This window comes from Parasteatoda tepidariorum, chromosome 7, assembly GCF_982258835.1.
Source record: "Parasteatoda tepidariorum strain Cologne lab strain chromosome 7, Ptep-v5.0, whole genome shotgun sequence".
NCBI lineage: Eukaryota > Metazoa > Arthropoda > Arachnida > Araneae > Theridiidae > Parasteatoda > Parasteatoda tepidariorum.
In genome coordinates, this window is record NC_141761.1 from 9,550,708 (window position 1) to 9,574,053 (window position 23,346).

The 23,346-nt window shown below is 31.2% G+C and overlaps 3 protein-coding genes across 3 annotated transcripts; 1 reads left to right on the plus strand and 2 right to left on the minus strand.

Moving 5' to 3' along the window:
* Positions 1–526: 526 nt before the first annotated feature.
* LOC147806823 (uncharacterized) lies at positions 527–5,695 on the minus strand. The gene has a single exon (XM_087168604.1). The coding sequence runs from the start codon at positions 5,693–5,695 to the stop codon at positions 527–529; it is 5,169 nt and encodes a 1,722-aa protein (XP_087024730.1).
* Positions 5,696–11,451: 5,756 nt separating this feature from the next.
* On the plus strand, positions 11,452–22,010 carry LOC147806824 (uncharacterized). Its single transcript, XM_087168605.1, has 5 exons — positions 11,452–11,673; positions 13,662–13,749; positions 19,974–20,020; positions 20,713–20,797; positions 21,927–22,010. The coding sequence occupies exons 1-5, from the start codon at positions 11,588–11,590 to the stop codon at positions 22,008–22,010; spliced, it is 390 nt and encodes a 129-aa protein (XP_087024731.1). The 5' UTR covers positions 11,452–11,587.
* A 375-nt stretch (positions 22,011–22,385) lies between these two features.
* On the minus strand, positions 22,386–23,069 carry LOC147806825 (zinc finger BED domain-containing protein 5-like). Its single transcript, XM_087168606.1, has one exon. It carries the CDS (start codon positions 23,067–23,069, stop codon positions 22,386–22,388), a length of 684 nt encoding a protein of 227 aa, XP_087024732.1.
* Between the last annotated feature and the right edge of the window lie 277 nt (positions 23,070–23,346).

The following is a 23,346-nucleotide window of genomic DNA, read 5'->3' on the forward strand; positions in this document are numbered from 1 at the left end:
AGGGCGTTGGACTCGTGTTCGTGAGAATGGGAGTTTGAATCCAGCCCGCAGAAGAATACCCATGTATAAAATGGTGACTGGTGCATGTTAAATCTGTCGGGGCCACATAGTCCTCCAAGTTCTCATAACAAATTAAATACCTCTAGGTACTTGACCAGTTTGGTCAGATCAATAGCTCACACACAATAATTGGACTGTATTTATTTTATACTCTTTTATTTTGTACCAGCATTACGGACTCGCTCGTGAGCCCGTTACTCATACACATGGCACATACACATACACTGCTGCTTCCAGCACTCAGTTCTACAATTAAATTAAATTTACGCTTTCAGCGCCATCTATATGTTTAATGGGAATTAACACTCCCCACGATTGAAATTGCAAATTTCAATAAATTTTACACAATTAGCAATATAATGTTATACAGAAAGAAAAATATATATATATATGAATCATACAAATAACATTGTGACATAAAGCAGACATTGAGATATAAGCTAAAGCTAATTTTTAATTTGCACAATCACTCTATAGGAAGAATACAAATGTCACGAATATTTCTTTGAAGTTGTTTGCCATTAGGTAAACTTAACTTCACTACTCTTATTTTTGTGTCACGGCCGGGCATCACCTCAACAATTCGTCCTATTAACCATTGCGTAGATGGTAAATTCTCTTCCTTTATCAAACACAGGGTTCCTATTTCTACATTATTCTTTTCAAATTTCCATTTATTACGTTCCTGTAAATTATTAAGGTAATCCCTTTTCCACAACTTCCATATTCTCTGACTATACTTATTAATCTTTTGCCAGTTAGAAAGCCTATTCTCAGTTATATCTATTAGTTGGGGTTCAGCGAGTGAGGTGATGGGCCTACCTATCAAGAAATGACCAGGTGATAGAGTTTCAAATTCATCAAACTCCGGTGATAGTGGAGTGAGAGGTCTGGAGTTCAAAACACCTTCGATTTCAGTCAAAATTGTCAAGAATTCTTCCAAAGTTAAATTTTGATTGCCAATTACTCTTTTTAGGTGGAACTTAAACGACTTCACACCAGCCTCCCAAATTCCCCCGAAGTTTGGTGACCTTGGTGGGATAAATTTCCAATCAATCCCTTCGTTAGTAAAATAACTGGCTAACGTCTCATCTGGGCAATTTATCAATTTCCTTAACTTCTTAATCTCAATGTTAGCACCGATAAATGTTTTTGCATTATCGATCATAATTTTTGCACACTTGCCCCGTCTCCCAAAAAAACGTTTTAGACTGGCAATGAACGATTGAGAAGTTAAATCAGTTACAAAATCTAAGTGTATTGCCTTGGTACACAAGCAAATATAAACAGCAACATAAACCTTATTTGTGACCCCTTTTCTCTGGTTTTTGAACTTTATAGAAAACGGGCCACAAAAATCAATTCCCGTGATGTTAAATGGATAATTAGGTCTTGTACGCTCCTTTGGTAGATCAGCCATTATTTGATTACTCATAACAGGTTTGTTTTTAAAACATGTGATACAACTATGTACAATTTTCCTACAATTATTTCTACCGTTAAGAGGCCAGAACTTTTGTCGAACTTGATATAATAATGCTTGTGGTCCCAAGTGCAAATATTTTAAATGACAATATCTCAAAATTATGGTGGTTAAAGAATTCTTACCCGGTAAAATGATGGGGAACTTAGAATTAACAGGCAAGTCAGACAGAGATAATCTACCACCAACTCTCATCAGCTTATTTTCATCTAGAAAAACACACAATGAAGACAACTTACTGTTCCTCGGAACAGGCTTACCTTTTTCCAAGTTTTTGATTTCCTCTGGGAACTCACTTCGTTGTAAACAGTTTAACAACCAATTTTCAGCTGCATTTAATTCACTTACTAACAAGGGACCAATTTTTCTTGTATCTGGATTTTTACAATTGTAAATGAATCTGAAAAGAAAACTCAATACATGAATAATTTTAGTATAATTGTTAGATAAGGTAAGAATTTTCTCAAAAAGGGAAGCATTATCTATAGAAATTAATGTCACTAAATGGGAATCACAGTTCTTTTTAAGTTCAACTTGGTACTCTTCTTCATGAACAGTTTGCTCCTCATAAGCGTCAGGAATGTTCTCTTTCAGGAAGTCAGGACCAGACCACCATTTCGCACTGCCAAGAAGAACGTCAACAGTCACACCTCTGCTTAGCATGTCAGCGGGATTGTCTCTACTAGCACAGTGGTGCCATGATGTCTGGGCTGTCAATTCTTGAATCTCTTTTACACGGTTTGCCACAAAAGGTTTCCATCGTTTGGTTGAACTCTGAATCCAGTAGAGTACGATTTTAGCATCAGTCCAGAAAAAGCTTGTTGATTGATGTTTTTGGTCGATTACTTTCTTCACCTCTTTAGCTAATCTTGCTGCTAGCACAGCACCCATGAGTTCCATCCTCGGTAGTGTAATCTTCTTCAAGGGTGCAACTCTGGTTTTAGAAGACACAAGATTGGTAATGATTTGATCTTTGACTCGTATTTTTATGTACACGGCGGCTCCATAGGCCTTGATACTAGCGTCTGAAAATGTGTGGATTTCGACACATAAATTCTCATCACCTGTAGGACTCATCACATGTCTAGGAATTTTAAGATCTTTTAGTTGAGAAACTTCTGTACACCACTTCTTCCACGTTTTTGCAATGTCGGGTGGCAACTCTTCATCCCAGGTGATTTTCCTCTGCCAGATCTCTTGAAATAAACATTTAAATCTGATGGTGAAGGGAGTGAGAAGACCTAAAGGGTCAAATATTCTTCCTGCAGCCATTAGCAAAAATCGTTTGGTATTTTTATCCTGTTGAAGAAATTCAAGCAAGCCATCTATCTCCACGGTGATAAAGTCACTAAGTGGATTCCAAGAAAGGCCTAGGACTCGATGCAGACTTCCTTCGAGGTCCTCTGGGTGTAGTAGATCAAATCTTTCTTCATTCAATTTTGTCATAAGATTTTCATCATTCGAAATCCACTTCCTTAGGTTCATTCCAGCATCTCCCATGATTTGTTTCGCTCTTTTAGAAATTTCAAAGGCTGCTTCTTCACTGTCCTCTCCAGCTATCAAATCGTCAACGTATAAACAGTCATCAAGTACTTGTACTGTGGATGGAAACTCTTTACGGTATTTTTCTATATGCTTTTTAATGGTAGCTGCCAACAAAAATGGACTAGAATTCACTCCAAATATTACTCGCTTGAATCTGTAGATCTCTATATGTTTTAGATCCTTTCCAAAAAGAAATCTCACAGCGTCTCTGTCTCTATCACTCAAGGATATCTGGAGGAATGCTTTCTCGATATCAGCCAGAAATGCAATTCTATTTAAACGAAAATGGATCAGAAGATAAAAAATATTTGGATTCAGATTAACCCCTTGAAACAAACAATCATTCAGAGATAATTGTCCGATTCCATGTGCACTAGCATCGAAGACTATTCTCATTTTGGTGGTTAGCCTCTCCTTTTTATTGACAATCAAATGGGGCAAGTAAAACACAGGCTTATCGTTTGGTTTTGAATGATCCAATACTCTCTCAATTATTCCTTCTCTCAAATAAATTTTTAAAGTTTCGCAATATTCTAAGTATAGTGAATTATCACGATTCATTCTTTTAATCAGAGAGTCAAGTCTCTTCTTTGCAATGTTGAAATTATCATCTAACTCCTGCCAGTTCTTCTTCCAAGGTAAGGCTACCTCGTATCGCTTGTTTTTAAAGCTCACCGTGTCATTAAAGTTCTTAAGGGCTTCGTTTTCGTCAATGTTTTCATTCTCGTCATTAATGCCAATGGACTCTAGCTCCCAAAATCTACTAATGGACTTTTCTAATTCCGTGTTATCCTTTATTAATCCGCAGTGAACCCTATCATAATTTTTTGTTGGTATGCTCCCACTTACAACGTAACCGAATACCGTATTTTGTAAAATTAAGTTTGTATTAGGGGGTTGTATTTGCCCTATCCTCATAATTTCATAAAAATGTTCCGCGCCTATAAGTATATCAATAGGACCTGGCATGTTAAAACTTAAATCCGCCAATTTCACATCTCTTAATTCTGGGAAACTGCATTGAATTGGTTTAGATGGGGTAAAATCCATTATTCTTGGAACAACTAAAAAGTTTAAATCTAAATTAAAATTTCCCTCCTCATTTGTAATGGTAGTACTCACTCGTGATTTTATTTCTAATGACAATTCATTTAATCCTGACACTGAGGCATTTATTTTTTCTTTCCTTAAATTAAGTCTATCAGATAATCTTTTGCTGATAAAATTCGAATTCGCACCCACATCAAGCAAACCCCGGCAAGGAATTAAATTGTTTACATTATCTTTTATGTAACAAATAATCGTACTAAGCAAAACACATTTTGATTGTATTGAATTCGAATCGAAACTCGCAGCCGCAAAATATTCTTCGTTTTTGTTTTGATTAACTTCCGCACTTCTAGAAGGATTGGTAATAAATTCAGCTGCGGTGGGGGAAAGCACGCTTCGACTAGCAGTCGCTGATGCCTCATACGGTTTTTTCTCAGGAGAGAAATGCAAAGTCACGTGATGACGCCTTTTACAATTCTGGCAAGAATACTTAGATTTGCAATTTGATACTCTGTGGTTATTTCCTAAGCAATTAAAGCATAATTTATTAGTTTTAACAACTTCTACTCGATCATTTATGGATAAGTTTTTATAAGCAGGGCAGTTATATAATGGATGATTTTCACTACACGATAAAACACATTTGGAAATTTTAGCATCTGACAAGAATACTCGCGAAGCATTTTTTGAGTGGGGATTTTTTACGTTTTCTAAACTATTGACTAATTTTTTCCCACGCGATGTGTAGTATAGATCGATCTCTTTCGATAATTGAGAGGGTTTGAACCAATCGTCTCCCTGTTTCATACTTATATGATATGCGGTATCTTTGTCAAGTGTTTGATAGATTTTGTCGGATACGATTAACTCTTTTAATGTTTCGAAATCCGACACCTTCCTTAATTTCAAATAATAATCATAATTTGTTATCAATCGAGACGCGTATTGTACGTGTGTTTCGTTTGGTTGTCGGAATGTATTTTTGAAATGTTCTAAACACGATTGAGGGGTGGGCTCAAACTCTCTTATTACGATTGATTTTACTTTAGAATAATCATTTAACTCGTTATCTTTTATATAAGTAATCACGTTTGTGGCCTTTTCTCCTAATAAATTTAACAGAATTTCCGCCTTGTATTTCTCGGGTACACTTTTAGAGTTAAATGCTCTTTCTAAGGATGAGAAAAAATAACTCCAACCTTCAGGTCTACTAGGAACTTTAACTGTTAGAGTCCGGACACTTTTGACGAGTGAATCCAGCGATTCAGTACTTTCGGAGTTCTCAAATTTGTTTTCGTTTCGCAGTTTAGCTAGTTCTAATTCTGCTTTTGTTCTCTCAAACTTAAATTTTTCTAACTGTAACAACGATTCCTTTTCTGCTTTTCTATCATTAATTATAGTATTTGCTATGTCAGTAGCAAGTTCTGGCTCTTTAACAAATGTTTCGTTGTTTTTTATTAAGTTCGTTAGCTCAATAATAGTCATAGTCTCAGTAACATTTTCACCTAACTCAATGGCAATTTGCCTTAAATCCTCTTTTTTCGCTCCTTTAAACATAGTTTATATTTATATATAGTCAATATAAAGTCAATGAACAATTTATCTCAATCAAATTTCAAAACTGGTATATACCTTTGAAGTGATGAAATTCGTATTTTAATCCATAGGTTTTAACTCACCTCCGTTCTCGGAGGACCATTTGACCAGTTTGGTCAGATCAATAGCTCACACACAATAATTGGACTGTATTTATTTTATACTCTTTTATTTTGTACCAGCATTACGGACTCGCTCGTGAGTCCGTTACTCATACACATGACACATACACATACACTGCTGCTTCCAGCACTCAGTTCTACAATTAAATTCAATTTACGCTTTCAGCGCCATCTATATGTTTAATGGGAATTAACAGTACTAATCTGGCAGTTCCCTTCTCTTTTGGATTGGGTTCGAAATGACAAGGCTCCGGAGTTGAATATTAGTAGTCGTAAACTCGAAATTGGGTTGTTTGTGCAATGACGGTTATAAAATAAACTAATAAATTCGACTGGGATAGCATGGTTGATAGGGCATTGGACTCGTGTTCGTGAGAATGGGAGTTTGAATCCAGCCAGCAGAAGAATACCCATGTATAAAATGGTGACTGGTGCATGTTAAATCTGTCGGGGCCACATAGTCCTCCAAGTTCTCATAACAAATTAAATACCTCTAGGTACTAATCTGGCAGTTCCCTTCTCTTTTGGATTGGGTTCGAAATGACAAGGCTCCGGAGTTGAATATTAGTAGTCGTAGACTCGAAATTGGGTTGTTTGTGCAATGACGGTTATAAAATAAACTAATAAATTTGGCTGGGATAGCATGGTTGATAGGGCGTTGGACTCGTGTTCGTGAGAATGGGAGTTTGAATCCAGCCCGCCGAAGAATACCCATGTATAAAATGGTGACTGGTGCATGTTAAATCTGTCGTGGCCACATATTCCTCCAAGTTCTCAAAACAAATTAAATACATCTAGGTACTAATCTGGCAGTTCCCTTCTCTTCTGGATTGGGTTCAAAATGACAAGGCTCAGGAGTTGAATATTTGTAATCGTAAACTCGAAATTGGGTTGTTTGTGCAATGACGGTTATAAAATAAACTAATAAATTCGACTGGGATAGCATGGTTGATAGGGCGTTGGACTCGTGTTCGTGAGAATGGGATTTTGAATCCAGCCGGCAGAAGAATACCCATGTATAAAATGGTGACTGGTGCATGTTAAATCTGTCGGGGCCACATAGTCCTCCAAGTTCTCATAACAAATTAAATACATCTAGGTACTAATCTAGCAGTTCCCTTCTCTTCTGGATTGGGTTCGAAATGACAAGGCTCAGGAGTTGAATATTAGTAGTCGTAAACTCGAAATTGGGTTGTTTGTGCAATGACGGTTATAAAATAAACTAATAAATTTGGCTGGGATAGCATGGTTGATAGGGCGTTGGACTCGTGTTCGTGAGAATGGGATTTTGAATCCAGCCGGCAGAAGAATACCCATGTATAAAATGGTGACTGGTGCATGTTAAATCTGTCGGGGCCACATAGTCCTCCAAGTTCTCATAACAAATTAAATACATCTAGGTACTAATCTAGCAGTTCCCTTCTCTTCTGGATTGGGTTCAAAATGACAAGGCTCAGGAGTTGAATATTAGTAGTCGTAAACTCGAAATTGGGTTGTTTGTGCAATGACGGTTATAAAATAAACTAATAAATTTGGCTGGGATAGCATGGTTGATAGGGCGTTGGACTCGTGTTCGTGAGAATGGGAGTTTGAATCCAGCCGGCAGAAGAATACCCATGTATAAAATGGTGACTGGTGCATGTTAAATCTGTCGGGGCCACATAGTCCTCCAAGTTCTCATAACAAATTAAATACATCTAGGTACTAATCTAGCAGTTCCCTTCTCTTCTGGATTGGGTTCAAAATGACAAGGCTCAGGAGTTGAATATTAGTAGTCGTAAACTCGAAATTGGGTTGTTTGTGCAATGACGGTTATAAAATAAACTAATAAATTCGACTGGGATAGCATGGTTGATAGGGCGTTGGACTCGTGTTCGTGAGAATGGGATCTTGAATCCAGCCGGCAGAAGAATACCCATGTATAAAATGGTGACTGGTGCATGTTAAATCTGTCGGGGCCACATAGTCCTCCAAGTTCTCATAACAAATTAAATACATCTAGGTACTAATCTAGCAGTTCCCTTCTCTTCTGGATTGGGTTCAAAATGACAAGGCTCAGGAGTTGAATATTAGTAGTCGTAAACTCGAAATTGGGTTGTTTCTGCAAGGACGGTTATAAAATAAACTAATAAATTCGACTGGGATAGCATGGTTGATAGGGCGTTGGACTCGTGTTCGTGAGAATGGGATTTTGAATCCAGCCGGCAGAAGAATACCCATGTATAAAATGGTGACTGGTGCATGTTAAATCTGTCGGGGCCACATAGTCCTCCAAGTTCTCATAACAAATTAAATACATCTAGGTACTAATCTGGCAGTTCCCTTCTCTTCTGGATTGGGTTCAAAATGACAAGGCTCCGGAGTTGAATATTAGTAGTCGTAAACTCGAAATTGGGTTGTTTGTGCAATGAAGGTTATAAAATAAACTAATAAATTTGGCCGCGATAGCCTGGTTGATAGGGCGTTGGACTCGTGTTCGTGAGAATGATAGTTTGAATTCAGCCCACCGAAGAATACCCATGTATAAAATGGTGACTGGTGCATGTTAAATCTGTCGGGGCCACATAGTCCTCCAAGTTCTCATAACAAATTAAATACATCTAGGTACTAATCTGGCAGTTCCCTTCTCTTCTGGATTGGATTCAAAATTACAAGGCTACGGAGTTGAATATTAGTAGTCGTAAACTCGAAATCGGGTCGGCTGTGCAAGGACTGTTATAAAATAAACTAATAAATTTGACCGGGATAGTCTTGTTGATAGGGCGTTGGACTCGTGTTCGTGAGAATGGGAGTTTGAATCCAGCCCGCAGAAGAATACCCATGTATAAGTGGTGACTGGTGCATGTTAAATCTGTTGGGGTCACAAAGTCCTCCAAGTTTTCATAACAAATAAATACCTCTGGGTTCTACTCTAGCAGTTCCCTTGTCTTCTGAATTTGGTTCAAAATTACAAGGCTACGGAGTTGAATATTTGTAGTCGTAAACTCGAAATTGGGTCGTTTGTGCAATGGCTTGCAGATTAAATACTTTGTTTCTGTCAGGCGTTAAAGATTAGTTAAACTTTTACTCACAGTGAGTATATTTTATATTTAACAATAAAATATTTGCAATTTATTATGTTATTGCTCGTTGACTAAGTAAAGAACAGACAGTTACAAAAGAGTAAAGTAAAACTGCAAGAGTAAATGTAGTCTCATTTTAAAAACATATTTCTTGTTATTAATGCACCAAAAAATATGCTTGTACCTGATTATTTTTTTCCAGTGTGAATGTTGTGGTAATTTTGATTTATCAAGTTTGAATATTTGTAATTAAAATAAAAATATTGAAAAATTTTATTTCAATTTTGTGGAAAAGCTTTCAGTGGAAGAACATATAAGATAGTATTTTATTTTGCTACTTCATTTCAGTATAATTTAAAACTAACTTCATTTTCGTCCTTCATTGCTTTATTTTAAATAAATATTGTGATTTAAACATTGTCAAAAAATGCACTCTAGTAAAATTTCGAAATTTAATTAGAAAAATATTTGGTAAGCATTACAATAATTGCATCATTTTTTTCTTTTCTTCTTATCTACATAATGCAATTTAATAATAGATTTAAATGCAATTTAAAGCTGATTTTACTGTCTCGTTTACCATCTGCTAAATGTCAAATAAAATTAAAATTCAATAACGACTTCTGACAGATGAAAGGAAAAATAAAACTTCCGAATTTGCTTTTGGAAGTTCGAAAATTATTGGAGAAGTTAATTTATGCTATTACAAGTTATTGTTATTAAAACAAATGGAAGGGACATTTCAAACATAAAAATAAAGTATTTTTTTCTGCAAAATCTGTAGATAGAACATTTCATTTGTAAAAAATAAAATTTTATTATGATTTGAAAAACTTTTCAATTTTGACTTTTGATTGTATACAACCCATTGAGTTTGAGAAACTTTTGAAAATTCTTTTTCGAAATATTCCACATCGCCCTTTGTATTTCGGTTCGCCCTCATCAACTCTTCAGTTGCAGTTTTTTAAAAAAAATTCTATTCAGCTATGAAAATTTGAATTTAATTCACTTAAAAGCGCACGCTTTGTTTCTGCTCCTGTCTTTCTTGTCTTTTCTTTTGGTCCAACATATCGCTCCATGAGCTGCAATAGCGGCACAACTCAAAAAATAAAGTTTTGAGATAAGTGGGTTTAAAGTTTTCATTGCTAAGCAAAATGCATTAGAAATGCTTTAGTTTGCTTAAATGTAGATTACCTTCAATTTGAATTATGAAATGTGGTAGTATTGCTGCTGAAAGAATGTGTATTTTCATATTTACACCTGTTCTTAGTCCAAAACGCGTGTTTTTTGAGTTGTGCAGCCCGATATGCGCAAATAAGTTTATTCAGAAAATACAATTAAGCTTTCTCAAATTAGTTTGTAATTGCTTTTTATATTGATCAATTTTCTTAAGTGAAAATTTAAGCAGTTTAAAATTATAGTTTTTCACTCATAACTAGTTTCGGCTGAAGATACATTTATTTTCTTCTCAATGAATCATAAACTTTAATTTCTACTTATTTTTTAATCAGATTTATTAGTCGCACAAAATTTGTTATGCCTCAACCTGTTAGTTAGAAACTGATGGATACAATAGTTTCAAAAACGAATATTGTTTTTATGAAACATAATATGGTTGGTTGTTGTCCAGCATAAGTGAGTGTTACCCGGCACCGGGAATTATTCCGAGTATTGGAATTAGCTAGCCGGGTCCCGGGTATTCAAAATTTTTAGAAATTTAGCAAAGTAGACCCGGGTATCGTAGTTTGGTATTATCCTCGCGCTGGGTGTTTGTTTGGCGACTTAACGTTTCCTTGAAGCTTTGCGAAAACGATTTTATACAAGTTTCCGTTACTGTTGACAAAATAGATTTTTTTTTTTTTAATGGTGAACAAATATTTTATTAAATCATATTGTCCTTACTGGTCCAATACCTTTCTTGATATTTCTGGCAGTATCATGATTCCACTAGCATAACATTTTTGTTCTTTGCTGGCAAAAAGCGGATACAGGTGGTTTTTTTGCCAACTTTATTTGAAGTAAAGGTTTTACTGTCTGAAGCATTTTGTAGAAACCGGAACATTCTGAAGATAACCTATTTCTCATGCGTTGTTGATGTGCCTTAATAATGGATAATTTCCTTGACTCTTTGTGAAACATAGGCATTGCGTTAAGAAAAAAAAATTTTTTTTTGTTGGAAGGGGGGGGGCACAAGAATATATTTTTAGAATTTGCTATAATTAAAAAAAAGTTGATAATAATAGGTGGCCTCTTAATTTCATTCACACATTTCTTTTATAATGATAAATTTATAAAAAAAAACTTTTAAAAATAAAATAAAATTTTAAAACATTTTATTCTAATATATTTGACGTATTGACTGAAAATGTTTTAGAAATAGAAAAGTTCATAGTTTTATATAAAAATAATGCGAGATATGTCAGTCAAGATTAGCTTGAAAAAATGGTAACCTTCAGTTAAATGAGCACTCCATTAATTAAATTATATTAGATATCGTTATTAAACTGATTTGTTATAATATATATTAGTTATAAAATATATTAGTTACGAAATATACGAATTATTAGTATTTTTATAATTGTTATTATTTGGAGATTTTATTTCGAGGAATAGATTTATTTGCTAACTATCTTCCTTTTGTTATTTTTAGAATTTTGTTGATTATAAAGATGAGCGACAATGATGGAAATACAGGTCGGAGGGGAAGCTCTAGCTTTAAAATCCCCCCACCAAGAGTTAGAAGGCGAATTCGCCGGTAAGTAAATTTTATTTTTATTCATTTTGAAAAAATGTTCGCACTACCAAACACAAATTTAATTTCGGTAAATGAATAATAACATTTTTGCATATTAATATTAAATATAGTACTTTGAAAATGTTCCTAACGTAAATTTTTTTTATCAGTATGTTAATTTGTTAATTTGATTTCTTTCAGCTAACGTACCTAATTATTTAACTTTATCATTTCATGTTAACACTTATCAGCATTTGAATAAGCGTTAATTATAGTTTGTGCTTTTTCTTCAACTCTTAAGACTATTATTTGTAATTATTTTTCGTAATTGTGTTAAACCGTTTTTTCTTGTCAAAAAATTTGGTAGTATTTTAGAGTCAGTTTCTTTATGTCATTCAAGATTTGGTATCTGACTTGCCAGCTTGAGTAGTTTTTGACCACTAAGAGAAGGTTACTTGTAAGGTTTTCGCTGAGTAGATATATTTTATTTATTTTTTATCCTTGTCAATTACCGCTTAATATTTCATTGTAGCTGGTGATAATTTTATTGTTTTAATGTCTACAGTTATATTTAAATCTTCTGTTTACAAATGTTAATTTAAATCAAAATAATTTTGTCTTTGCTAATTTTATTTTTATAAGATATTTCCGAATATTATTAGTTATAAGAATCATGCAATCTCTACAATCTTCTCTAATTAAATTATTTATGGTCAAATATGATATTTATGAACAGTTAGCTTATCGAATTTTTATAGCTAAGTTTAGGCCACCCATGAGAATGGGATATATTTGGAAACATACATGTTTAAAGTCAGCTCTTCAAACAAATATGTAACCATTCATGTTATATCAAACAAAATAAAAATTAAGTGCTGTCAGTGCTCGAATATTATATTAAACATGTAAAACATCTAGAGAATATATATATTGTATTGAACATGTAAAACATGCCCGAAACATGTAAAATTTCCAATCGGGCTTGCGTTTTTTAACCTTACATGCCCGAAACATTTTGACGAAAATATCCAAAATGTCGGATGAGGGAGGAAGGCACCAAAAGGGAAGAAAAATTACCCTAATAACTGTGTATATAATAAATATTGAAAAATTATATTTCAATTCGTATCTGCATTTATTAAATTATGTATGTCTGTCAAAAATGTTTCCGTAAACTCTGAGACAATGAAGAATTTTTACAGAATACAGACTTTAAATATAGCTTATTATGGTTTGCAAACGCTAGACTACTTCATTCAACTAATTGTAAAGAAAATTTAATTATCATAAATGACTTCAAAGCGTGTAAAATGAAGAAACTAAAAATTAAATCTATTTTTAATTTATAATTAAATTTTTAATTCATAATTAAATTTTTTAATTCAAAATTCCAATTTTTTAATTAAAAATTCCAATTTTTAATTCAAAATACCAAATTTTTAATTCAAAATTCCAATTTTTTTATTCAAAATTCCTATTTTTTAATTTATAGTTTAATAATTTTTCATTTGAAAATAATTTAATAAACTTTTAATTCATTAAACTTTAAAATATTAATTCAATAAATTTTTTATAAATTTCATAACTTTTAATATTAATTCAACATTTAATTTTTAATGGAATAATTTATAATTCATTTTTAAGTGATTAATAATAGAATAACAAATGTTTTATTAATTAATACAATTATTAATGTTATTAATAATTAATTTTAATCAAGAATATTTTTACTGATAAGCAATATTTATTACTAATTTAATTAATTCTTAATTATAATTAATAAATGATAAATTATAAATTCATTACCCAGCACATTTAATTTCGAAAAGTGACGTCAGCACACAAAAAATATTTTTATATATTAAGTAAAAATATTTATAATATTTATTAAATAATATATATATATACAATATATTTGAGTTTGGTTTTATACTAAATTGAGCAAATGGCACATTCTATAATTTACCTATTGTGGTGTGTAGTTAACTTACTTTATGCGTCTCTTCCAGTATTGAGGATCAAAGCAGAGCTCGCGATGAAGTTATTGCTAGATTCAGAGCTCTCAGCATTGAAGATAGCTTTGAAGATTTTAGCCAGGTGAGATTTCTCAGTATTGAGGATGCTGAAATGGATATTTCATTTTATTATTTAATTTATTTCAGAAGAATGTTTATGTTTGAGAAAAATATGTAATGTTTCATGTGTTTTTCGAAACTTTTGATTAAGAGTATTCAAAGGATTTTTGAATTATATTCACTTATTTTAATTTTAAAATTCTATTCTAAATTTTACTGCCTAACTTTATTTTTATCATAATTTCTACTTTTGCCCCAATATTACTTATTGACTTAAAATTATTCTTCTACATTAAATTCCCAATATAATTTTCTCTATCTTTCTGTTATTTTATAATTTAATAAATTATTTTACAGATAACCCTTCCCCCCTCCCTAATTTTATGGATTTTATATGAGAAATTATTTTTACCAGTTGTCTGAAGTTTTATCATTTCAAAATACTGGGAATAATTATTTGTTTATTCAATTATTTATTTTTCGACACTTTGAGACTTTTTCGAATCTGGCAAATTTTATTACGTTTTCAGACTTAATACAATGTTAGTATTGAATATTTCTAATTTATTTTTATTTCATTTCACTGATAAGATTCCCTACACTTCTTTCTTTGACTTTTACCGAAAAGTTTGTTTTTATTTGGTATTTTATCTCTATTCAATAATGGTTTTTTTTTCTTACATAGCAAAACTTTGAATATTTTATGCTTTCAAATGATTTTTCATTTAAACGTTTTCATTTAAAACATCCTTAAATATGTTAAATTTCTAATTATTTTTTTCTACATAACTTTAACTTTCTATATTTTTTACTTTCATTCCTTTTAACCCCTTAACGATCGGTTAATTTTCAAGAAAGCGATCATAAAAGTGTTTATTTTTGCCAAATATACGTATTTGATTAGTGTAGTTTATATAGTGGTTTAAAATAAACTACCTATTTACAATTACCTTAAAAATGTCCTGGTGCTGCTATATGGTGTGTAAAATGAGAAATAAAATGTTTTTCGGGCAAAAGAAATGAATTCTTATTGGCGCGTTACTACTGAACACTCCAGCCCGTCAAGAAATAGCGAGAAATAGCGAACGAAAACTCACCCCGTCATTTTCACGGGAGCGAGATGAAAGGGGTTCATATTATGTTAATCCCAATGATTTTACTTTTCCAAAAGTCTTATACTTATTAGTTCTTGTAAATGTATTCTTTCTGTAATTTATTAATCTTCAATTTTAACTTTGAAATTTGAAAATTTTTTTATTTTGTAGTTGCATAATTAATAAAAACTAAATAAAATTCAAGGTTATAAATTTTTGGTTACTCGCTGCACATTTCCTAATGTATATAAAAATCTTACCTATCAATGTTCTTTCTTTTATTGTGAAGAATTTTAGTATTTAAGAATTTACAAAGAATGGTATAACATTAGAACGCATGCACTATTTAAGAAATTTTAAGAAAGCATAAACGTGATTAAGTGAATTTGGAAAATTGTATCTTCTCACTCATTTGTATGAAAATCTATTTTAAAACTTTGAGTATGAGGCGGCTTAATTGCCATTTTTTAGAGAAAAGTTTTGAGAGCCATCCTTGGTGAGATAAAAATAAATAATTCCTGGAGAAGACGATATAATACTGAACTGTATAAAATCTACAGAGAGTCAGATATTGTGAAATTCATAAAAATAAATCGAATGAACTGAGCAGCTCACATTTTCAGAAGGAATGATGACTCAAATTTACACAAACCCCTAACGAACAGGAAAAGAGGTAGATCCAGGCTGAGGTGGCTGATTTTAGTTGAGACTGATTTCCTTACTCTAAAGGAGAAAAACTGGCGAACAAGTGTCAAAAGTAGAGAGAAGTGGATTCGAATTCAAAGGAAGGCACTGGCCCACCTTGGGCTGTCTAGCCAGATATGATGATGTATGAGACGGCTCAATTTAATAAGTTTACCTGCACAACAATAACTGCAGTAAATGCCATTTCGGAGAAGTTTCCAGAAATAATGATTAAGCAATTCAGATTTAATAATAAGTAAATGCGCATATAAATTTTCTATGCCTAACTTAATTTTATAAGTTTTAGTTATGCACTGTTTTATCTATCTGAAAAATATTATTTTTACTTTTCAAAACTATATTTAACACTTAATGTGTCTCAATTATTAGCAATATCATCATTTACTAATATTTTTTTCTCTCCTATATCTAACTCACTTTACTTCGATTCATTAAATTAATGGATATTCAGGAAATTAGTTTATAATGTTAAAATATTCTATTTTTAAAGTAAATACTATTTTTTTCTTGTCGTATAAACTCACACTATAGTTTAAATTTTTTAATTTTGAAATTTAGAGAAGTTTTTGTTTAAACAGATAAAAAATATTTATATTTTCTTGTGTTTTTCTCCACAATGAACCAGAAGTTTTTTTGATATCCAATGAAATTTTTTATATTTATATTTGTGCTACTTAAATTTTACAATTTAGGCTGGAAATATTTTCAAATGAATAAACTTTAATAATCATATCTTAGACTCGAGTTTTAACATTAATCTAAAATATAATAGTAGAGATTATGGTGTAAAACTTTTAATTTGGTAACACTTTTTCCCAACAAGGAAACGCATATTGGATTTTTTTTTGATTCCTAAGAAATATGCTTTGACGTTTATATGTATATCATATGACGTTGATATGTCTTATATGTAATTTATAAAAGCTATTAACTTTTTAATTTCTCATAGTATAAACTTAAACACGCAGATTTTGAAGAGCAATTCATCCGGCGTAGAATAATGTATACATTTATTTAATATTAAAATGTATTTTATGTTTCTGCAATTTAGTAGCTTTTTGATGAAACAGCTATTTTCAAAACAGATTTAAACCCTATATTTCAAACTGAATTGTATCAGGATCTTTTGATTTTTGTTCAAATAATTACTTTAATGATACATATTTATAGTACTTTGTCTTTGTGTTTAATTTTAATGGAATATTACTATAATTTACATTATTATTTAAATTATTATTAATTACATAATAAGTAATAATAACTCAAAATGAAATAATAATGTAAATTATATTTAAAATGTAATGGAGTGTCGAAATGGTGTAAAAATGTGTTATGCTCAGGGTTATTAAAATAAAAAAGGTTCTCTACATAATTATATTCTGCTCATTTAACCTAAAGAAATTTCAAAGATTTTAAAAATTATTCAAGCTTTTTATTGTAGAGAATAAAAACAAATTTCTGAGCAAACCCTAAATTTAACCCTTTGACTGTCTCATGTCAAACTGCATCCGATCCTATATGTGTCTGATTTTATAAATGTTCAGTGATTTATTTCTGTTATAGTTAAGGTAAACCTTTTTGTTTCAAAAATTGTCCAGAAGTAAAAAAATCGTAAATTTGTACTCATTAAACAAAACTTACTAAAACAGGTTTAAAAGTATGAAAGTTTGCGTCGAGCTACTATACACATTTAATTATTTACACTGATTTCAGATGTGAGAATACACATGGCGTGCTTGAATGATTCAAAAAAAAAATCGGCAACATAATTTAAATGATGCTATAACATGAGGGGAAGGGTATTTACATTACTTTTGGAAATATAAAATTTCTTTTTCAATAACATTTGTGAGCACTAACCTGCACGTAATTGTTCTCTCGAACGTAATCGATAGGACAGAAAAAAACGGAAATTTTCCCGAAAGTAAAACTCAAAACAGTTTTTTTTATGAAATATTGTCGTTGTTGAATTAAAAACAGTATAAACAAATTATTTGTATAAAAAATTTCAACAAAAAAGAACTGATCTCAAAAAAGCATTAAAACATAATTTTTTATTAGTTCGATGAAAGTTTTTAATTCCGACTGAGCGTTTTCTAGTTACCACTTGTCTTTCTGATTAAATGTGTGGTCTTCTTAGGGAAGAAATGGGAACAAACTTAAGCATTGCTTCCTAAACAAGTGAGGTATTACTTCCTTTTTTTACGCTGAATCGGAGGAAACCAATCCTAAATCCATAAAATTAAATGCTCAGTAGCTATTTCGGATTTTTGTTTTTATATAAAAAGCACCTACTTTTTTATACCGGTCTCATATTGCAAGTAAGTTATTGTTAACTTGGTATTTTTTTTAACGCTAAATCGAAGGATTTAAACAGTTTAGAGTAAACAGTTTTCAAATTTATAATGAGTCTCATAATGTAGAAAGTAGGTACAATTTGTTACTATTAATGCATTTGATATTGCTAACTAGGCAAGTGAAGTATTATTTCTGATACAACCAATTAAATCAAAATTAAGTATATAGAATTAATAATTTAATGGTTTACCCTTTTATTTACTTCATATCCATATTTGTTTAGTTTTATTTTATTTTGTAGTAAAAAAATAATAATAATCAGAGCTTTTCTTGTCAATATAGCAATTGGAATAGGTATAGTGCTCTGCGTCATTATCCCCTCATCAAACTTCTAAAATTCGAAATAGATAAAATGACTTCAATAATTTTTTTCCCCTACGTATTTAAATTTTATTATTATGCACTTTAACCTATTAATGTTTGTTACGAATTGGACAGTAACAGTTTAGTTCCTCAGTTGAAAAAAAAATTATCAATAGAGAATTCAATTCTATTCATAACACTTTTTTATCATGCTTTTCTTTCCACGAACACTATAAATGAAAGATTATTTGATGAGGATGATGAAAATGATTTATCAATATTTTCTTTTTTAAAAATTTATACACTGTAAGAACTACGATGTAATACCAATTTGGATTTGGTGTTGAAAAACTCGAAACATGGTGGGTTATTTTGAATTAAAACAAAATGTAACGTTCATGCAGACTTTAAAAGTTGTAGTTAAATCTAAAATTCTATAATTGATAGAGCTTACACCAAATTCAGATGCATTTACTCCATTCATAAATTATTTTCGCCAATTTTGTCGTATGTTTGGAAATCCTCAGACAATTTTGAAAAGAAGGTGCAAGTTTGATTTTCTCTGAACGATGGGGAAAGTTCTACAGAAACTGAAATAAACCGTTATAAAAAGACTTACAAGCATTATAAAAATAACTATGTTCTCATAAGATTTATCTACATGTTTCATTTTCGTTAAATAATTTTATAATAATTTATATCTGCTATGGTTTAGTTAGGCCTTATTCGAATTTATATTGATATTTTCTCAACGATTAGCAAAATAATTTTATTTTAAGAAATATTGCATACATTTATCATAAATTAATGATTCTTGTTTATGTTGCATTTACTGACAGCAATTAGAAATTTTAGTGCTACTAAATAAGAAAAATGGTGACTGCTTTACACAAAGTATCGTAAACGAATATTCTGCTGGTGTCGCGAAACACAGAGTGGTGTTAAGTAAATTACGTAATTTTTGGTGTCGGGATTCACTACATTCTTTACAGAATGTTTATAAAGACCTACTTTCGATTATTTGCTAGAATAAGTACCACAACCCTTTATGTTATGACATAATTAGTCATGCATAATGGAATGAAAAGGTTTGCTCTTCAATTGAGTTAATTTGACTTGATTCTCTTTAAGCGAGTTGGAGCATGAGATCACAGGTTGGACGTGAAGAGCCCTTGCCCGTGAAGAGCCGCTTACCCTTGAACTGGCCGTTCTAGGATGTTTCTTTTCTTTATTGTCGTTTGTCTTTAGGTTAGTTAGGCTGGTCTCTTTTCCGTTTTCCATCCGGTACCCATGGCAAAGCTATTCTCGTTGAGTTTTTATTAAATTAATTTATAAAAATGTAATTAGTTTTCAATTTTACAAAGAAAACTAGACATGTCTAAACTAACGTTACTTCATTTACGTGTCCGTTGGCAATTCATCAATCAGTTGGATGGCGATCAATAGGAATAAAATTTATCATCCAATAGGAATAGTGCCAACAGCTAGTTTCCATTCTCATGTCTGGCATCTCTATTAACATTTTATTTCATAACCGTCGTTGAACAGTCGACCCAATTTCATGGGTTTACAACTACTGATGTTCAACTCCGTATAGATTTAACGTGCATCTGTAACCATTTATTACACGGGGAGTCTTTGGCCGGCGAGGATCGAACCCCCGACCTCTTGGACGTGGGCCCAGGTCCCTACCGACCAGGCTATCCCGGCCCTCTATTAATATTTGTAAAAAACTGAGAAATGAAAGTTTTGTTTTACATCTGTTGATATAACCTTTCTCTTACAGCCATCCCCGAGGGAAGCCTCATCAGCCAGAACAAGACCTCTTCCACCGTAAGGATTTTTCTATCTCTGTGTCAATTATTTTTAACATGTATATTTCCTTTTTATTTTACATATTTAAGAATACTTCTTTACATCAAATTAAGGTTTTTTATTGGCAAATAGTCACATGGTTAAAATTAAAGAAAAATGAATAACAGTTTTCAATTAAACATGATTTAGTTTAAAAACATGCTTTAAATTGAAATTTGAAAAATTAAATTTTTAATTTTAAGCATATTTTTTATTTTATTTTTAAAAAAATTTAGGTAAATAAAACTAAAGTATTTGAAGGAATTTTGTACAAAAATCAGATTTTCGAAAAAAAAGTGTTTTTTTTTCTGTCTTATGTCCATGTATTAAGGATTTCACACTAAAAATATGAAATGTTAATAATATTGAATAGTATATTGCATAAATATTAAAATGCTGCATTTGATTTCTTTTAAATGAAATCCAAATTCTTTTGTTAAAAATAAAAATTTTATTAGTAAAGATTTTCTAAATTTCACAACGTAGGCTATTTATTTGCAAATATGATCAAAATTAAGACATTTTTCCGAACACAAAAATTATTTAATCATTTGTTTCATTTGAATTTGATTAATGATGATTGTAATCATAAGACTTGATTTCAATTTATGTAAAATTATTATTTAATATATGTTATGTTAATTTTATAAATACTATTGTTTTTCTTACAGTCTTTACAGGAACAGGAACAGACCTGCAGCAGCAGTCAGGATGAGTGGAGGGAGACCAACCCGGAGCAGAGTTGGAAGAATAGTTGTAAGATTATTATTATTTTGTATTTCAAATGTGGAAAGCATAAATTTTTTTTTTAATTATGAATTTGTTGGTTAAATTCTGTTTTATACTATTTTATGTATTATACAATTTTATATAAGCACAAAAAAAAACATTAAATATAGATAAAATTGATACTCAAATGTAAAATATAAAAATAAATATTATAATATAAGTAATAAATAATGATGTAAATAGTATAAAAATATAATAATGAAACATAAAAGAAAAAAATATGTAAACCTTTATTTCTTAAAATGTTTAACAAATGAGGAGCTAGCTATTCTATGTAGCTAAAGAAATAAATGCTGCATTTTTACACCAGTAATTTATGAAAATATTACAGAGAAAGTTGCAAATTATTATGGAAAAAAAATTAAAATTTAAAATGTTTCGTTCAAGTATTTTTAATAAGTATGAATCATTTATATGATATTTCAAGGTTTTTTCGTTAAAGTAATAATTAACTCTTACTCTAAGGTATTCCTATCTCTCCTATTCCACGGAAGTACTATTATTCACTACTGTTATTACTATACTATTCAGTGCTATTATTACTATAGTATTCAGTACAAAATTGTGATATGTCTTAAGATTATTCTCAGGGATGTTTTGTAGACTCTCGCGCCAAATTCTTTTATGCAGCTGTAGTATTACGTAAAATAAATTAGACTTTTATTGCTACTATTACAGAGTTCCCAACTTGCTCCGGACTGCGGATTAATATTTTCGGCTGGTAGTCATTTAATGTATAAGTAAGTCTAGGTTTAGTTAATTTGATTTATCAGATTTTCATTATTTCTATATATTTCAAAGGCTTATATGATATAGCACTTTGTTACAGTTGAGATTTTTAAAAATTTCCCAAAATTAACGAAAAATCTGCAACTTTGAGTTCCTTTCGGTTTTTAAACTATTTTGCCGAATTCGGAGCATTTCTGCTACTACTGTATCAAATAGGACATTGTCCCCCCTTTAGGGGAGTTTTGAAAGGGAAATATTTTTCGGATTAGTCTTCATTAAAATTTGTGATTCTTACACAGCTGCCATTGAGTAAACAAACGAGTATTTTTAGCCTGTGATTGCAATCTCATTATATTCGTTTTTGTAGAGACCCAGGAACAGAAGGCCACAAGTTATCGTTCGAAGATATCCACTGGAACTGTCACTCCGACACATATATTCACGGCAGTAAGTTTTTTTCCCTGTCATTTGTTTGCTTTTTTGCTACAATCTGTGTAATATTGCTTTTGTAACAATTGTGACCGATCTATGTCTAAATTGAGGAAGTGGCCTCAAAAATTGTGATGTTATGCTTTTAGATCATCTTCAGAGTTGTTTCCCAGATCGTCACTAATAGATTATTATGCAGCCATAGTGTGAAATAAATAGAATACCTACATACCTTAATCCAGTGGTTTCCAAACTTAATGTTACTACGCCTCCCTTAAAAATATTTCATCGTTTGTCGCCCCCCTCCCTGAAGATTTCATAAAATAAAAACAAACATTTTTACTCTTATAAAATTTATTCATACAAACTAATGGAAAACGATATTTTATTATTGTTTTTAATGAGATGGATGTGCTTGTCTATTAGCACAAAGTTTATCAAATCTTGGTGTTTGTGGCGATATAGCTACTCGTAGCTCTTTTTCTACAACTAAACGAGCTCGATATTTGGATTTCATTGCAGCCAAGGCAGAAAATCCCGTTTCGCATAAATATGATGTTGCGAGCAGCAGCAGTACTTTCAAAGCTTTGTTTGACAAAGTGTTATATTCTGTATGAAGATTCAGCCAGAATTGAACCAGAGATGCAGTCTGAAATTTATGTTTTAGTGTAGTATCACAAGATAATTCAATCAATTTTTCTTTTTCAATACTTGTCAATCCAAATTCATCATCTTCTTTGTCGATAAATGGATTCTGTATCCACGCAAACTTTGTAAAATCAAGATCACCAAAATAATTCGAAAATTGAAGCAACAAACCATTCAAGTGTTCCACAAAGAGATTTTTGTTTGCTTCTATGTTATCTCGGGCACATAAATTTAAACGTGGAAACATGTCAATCTTAATTTTCTGCAAATTTGATTTCCAAAGCTCCACTTTTTTAATAAATGCTTTCACTTTGTCTTTTTGTATAAGCAAATGCATTTGCGGTCCTTGCATTGATTTATTAAGAACACTCAATTTTTCAAAAATATCAACCAAATATGTAAGATTAACAATAAAATTATCACCACTAAACATATTGCCGTCTTCATTATGATTTTCCTAGAAAAACACAGCAATTTCTTCTTTGAGTTCAAGTACCCTTTGAATTACTTTTGCACTAGATAGCCAGCTCACTTCACAATAGTACAGAAGTGACGTGTAATTAGCTCGCATATCTTCACACAGTTTTGCGAACAACCTTGCTTTCAATGGATTGTTTTTTATGTAATTTATAACTTTCGTTACTTTTCCAAAACATTGCTACGCACCCTGTTATTTATTATTTTAAATTACTAATAGTAGTACTTGTTAC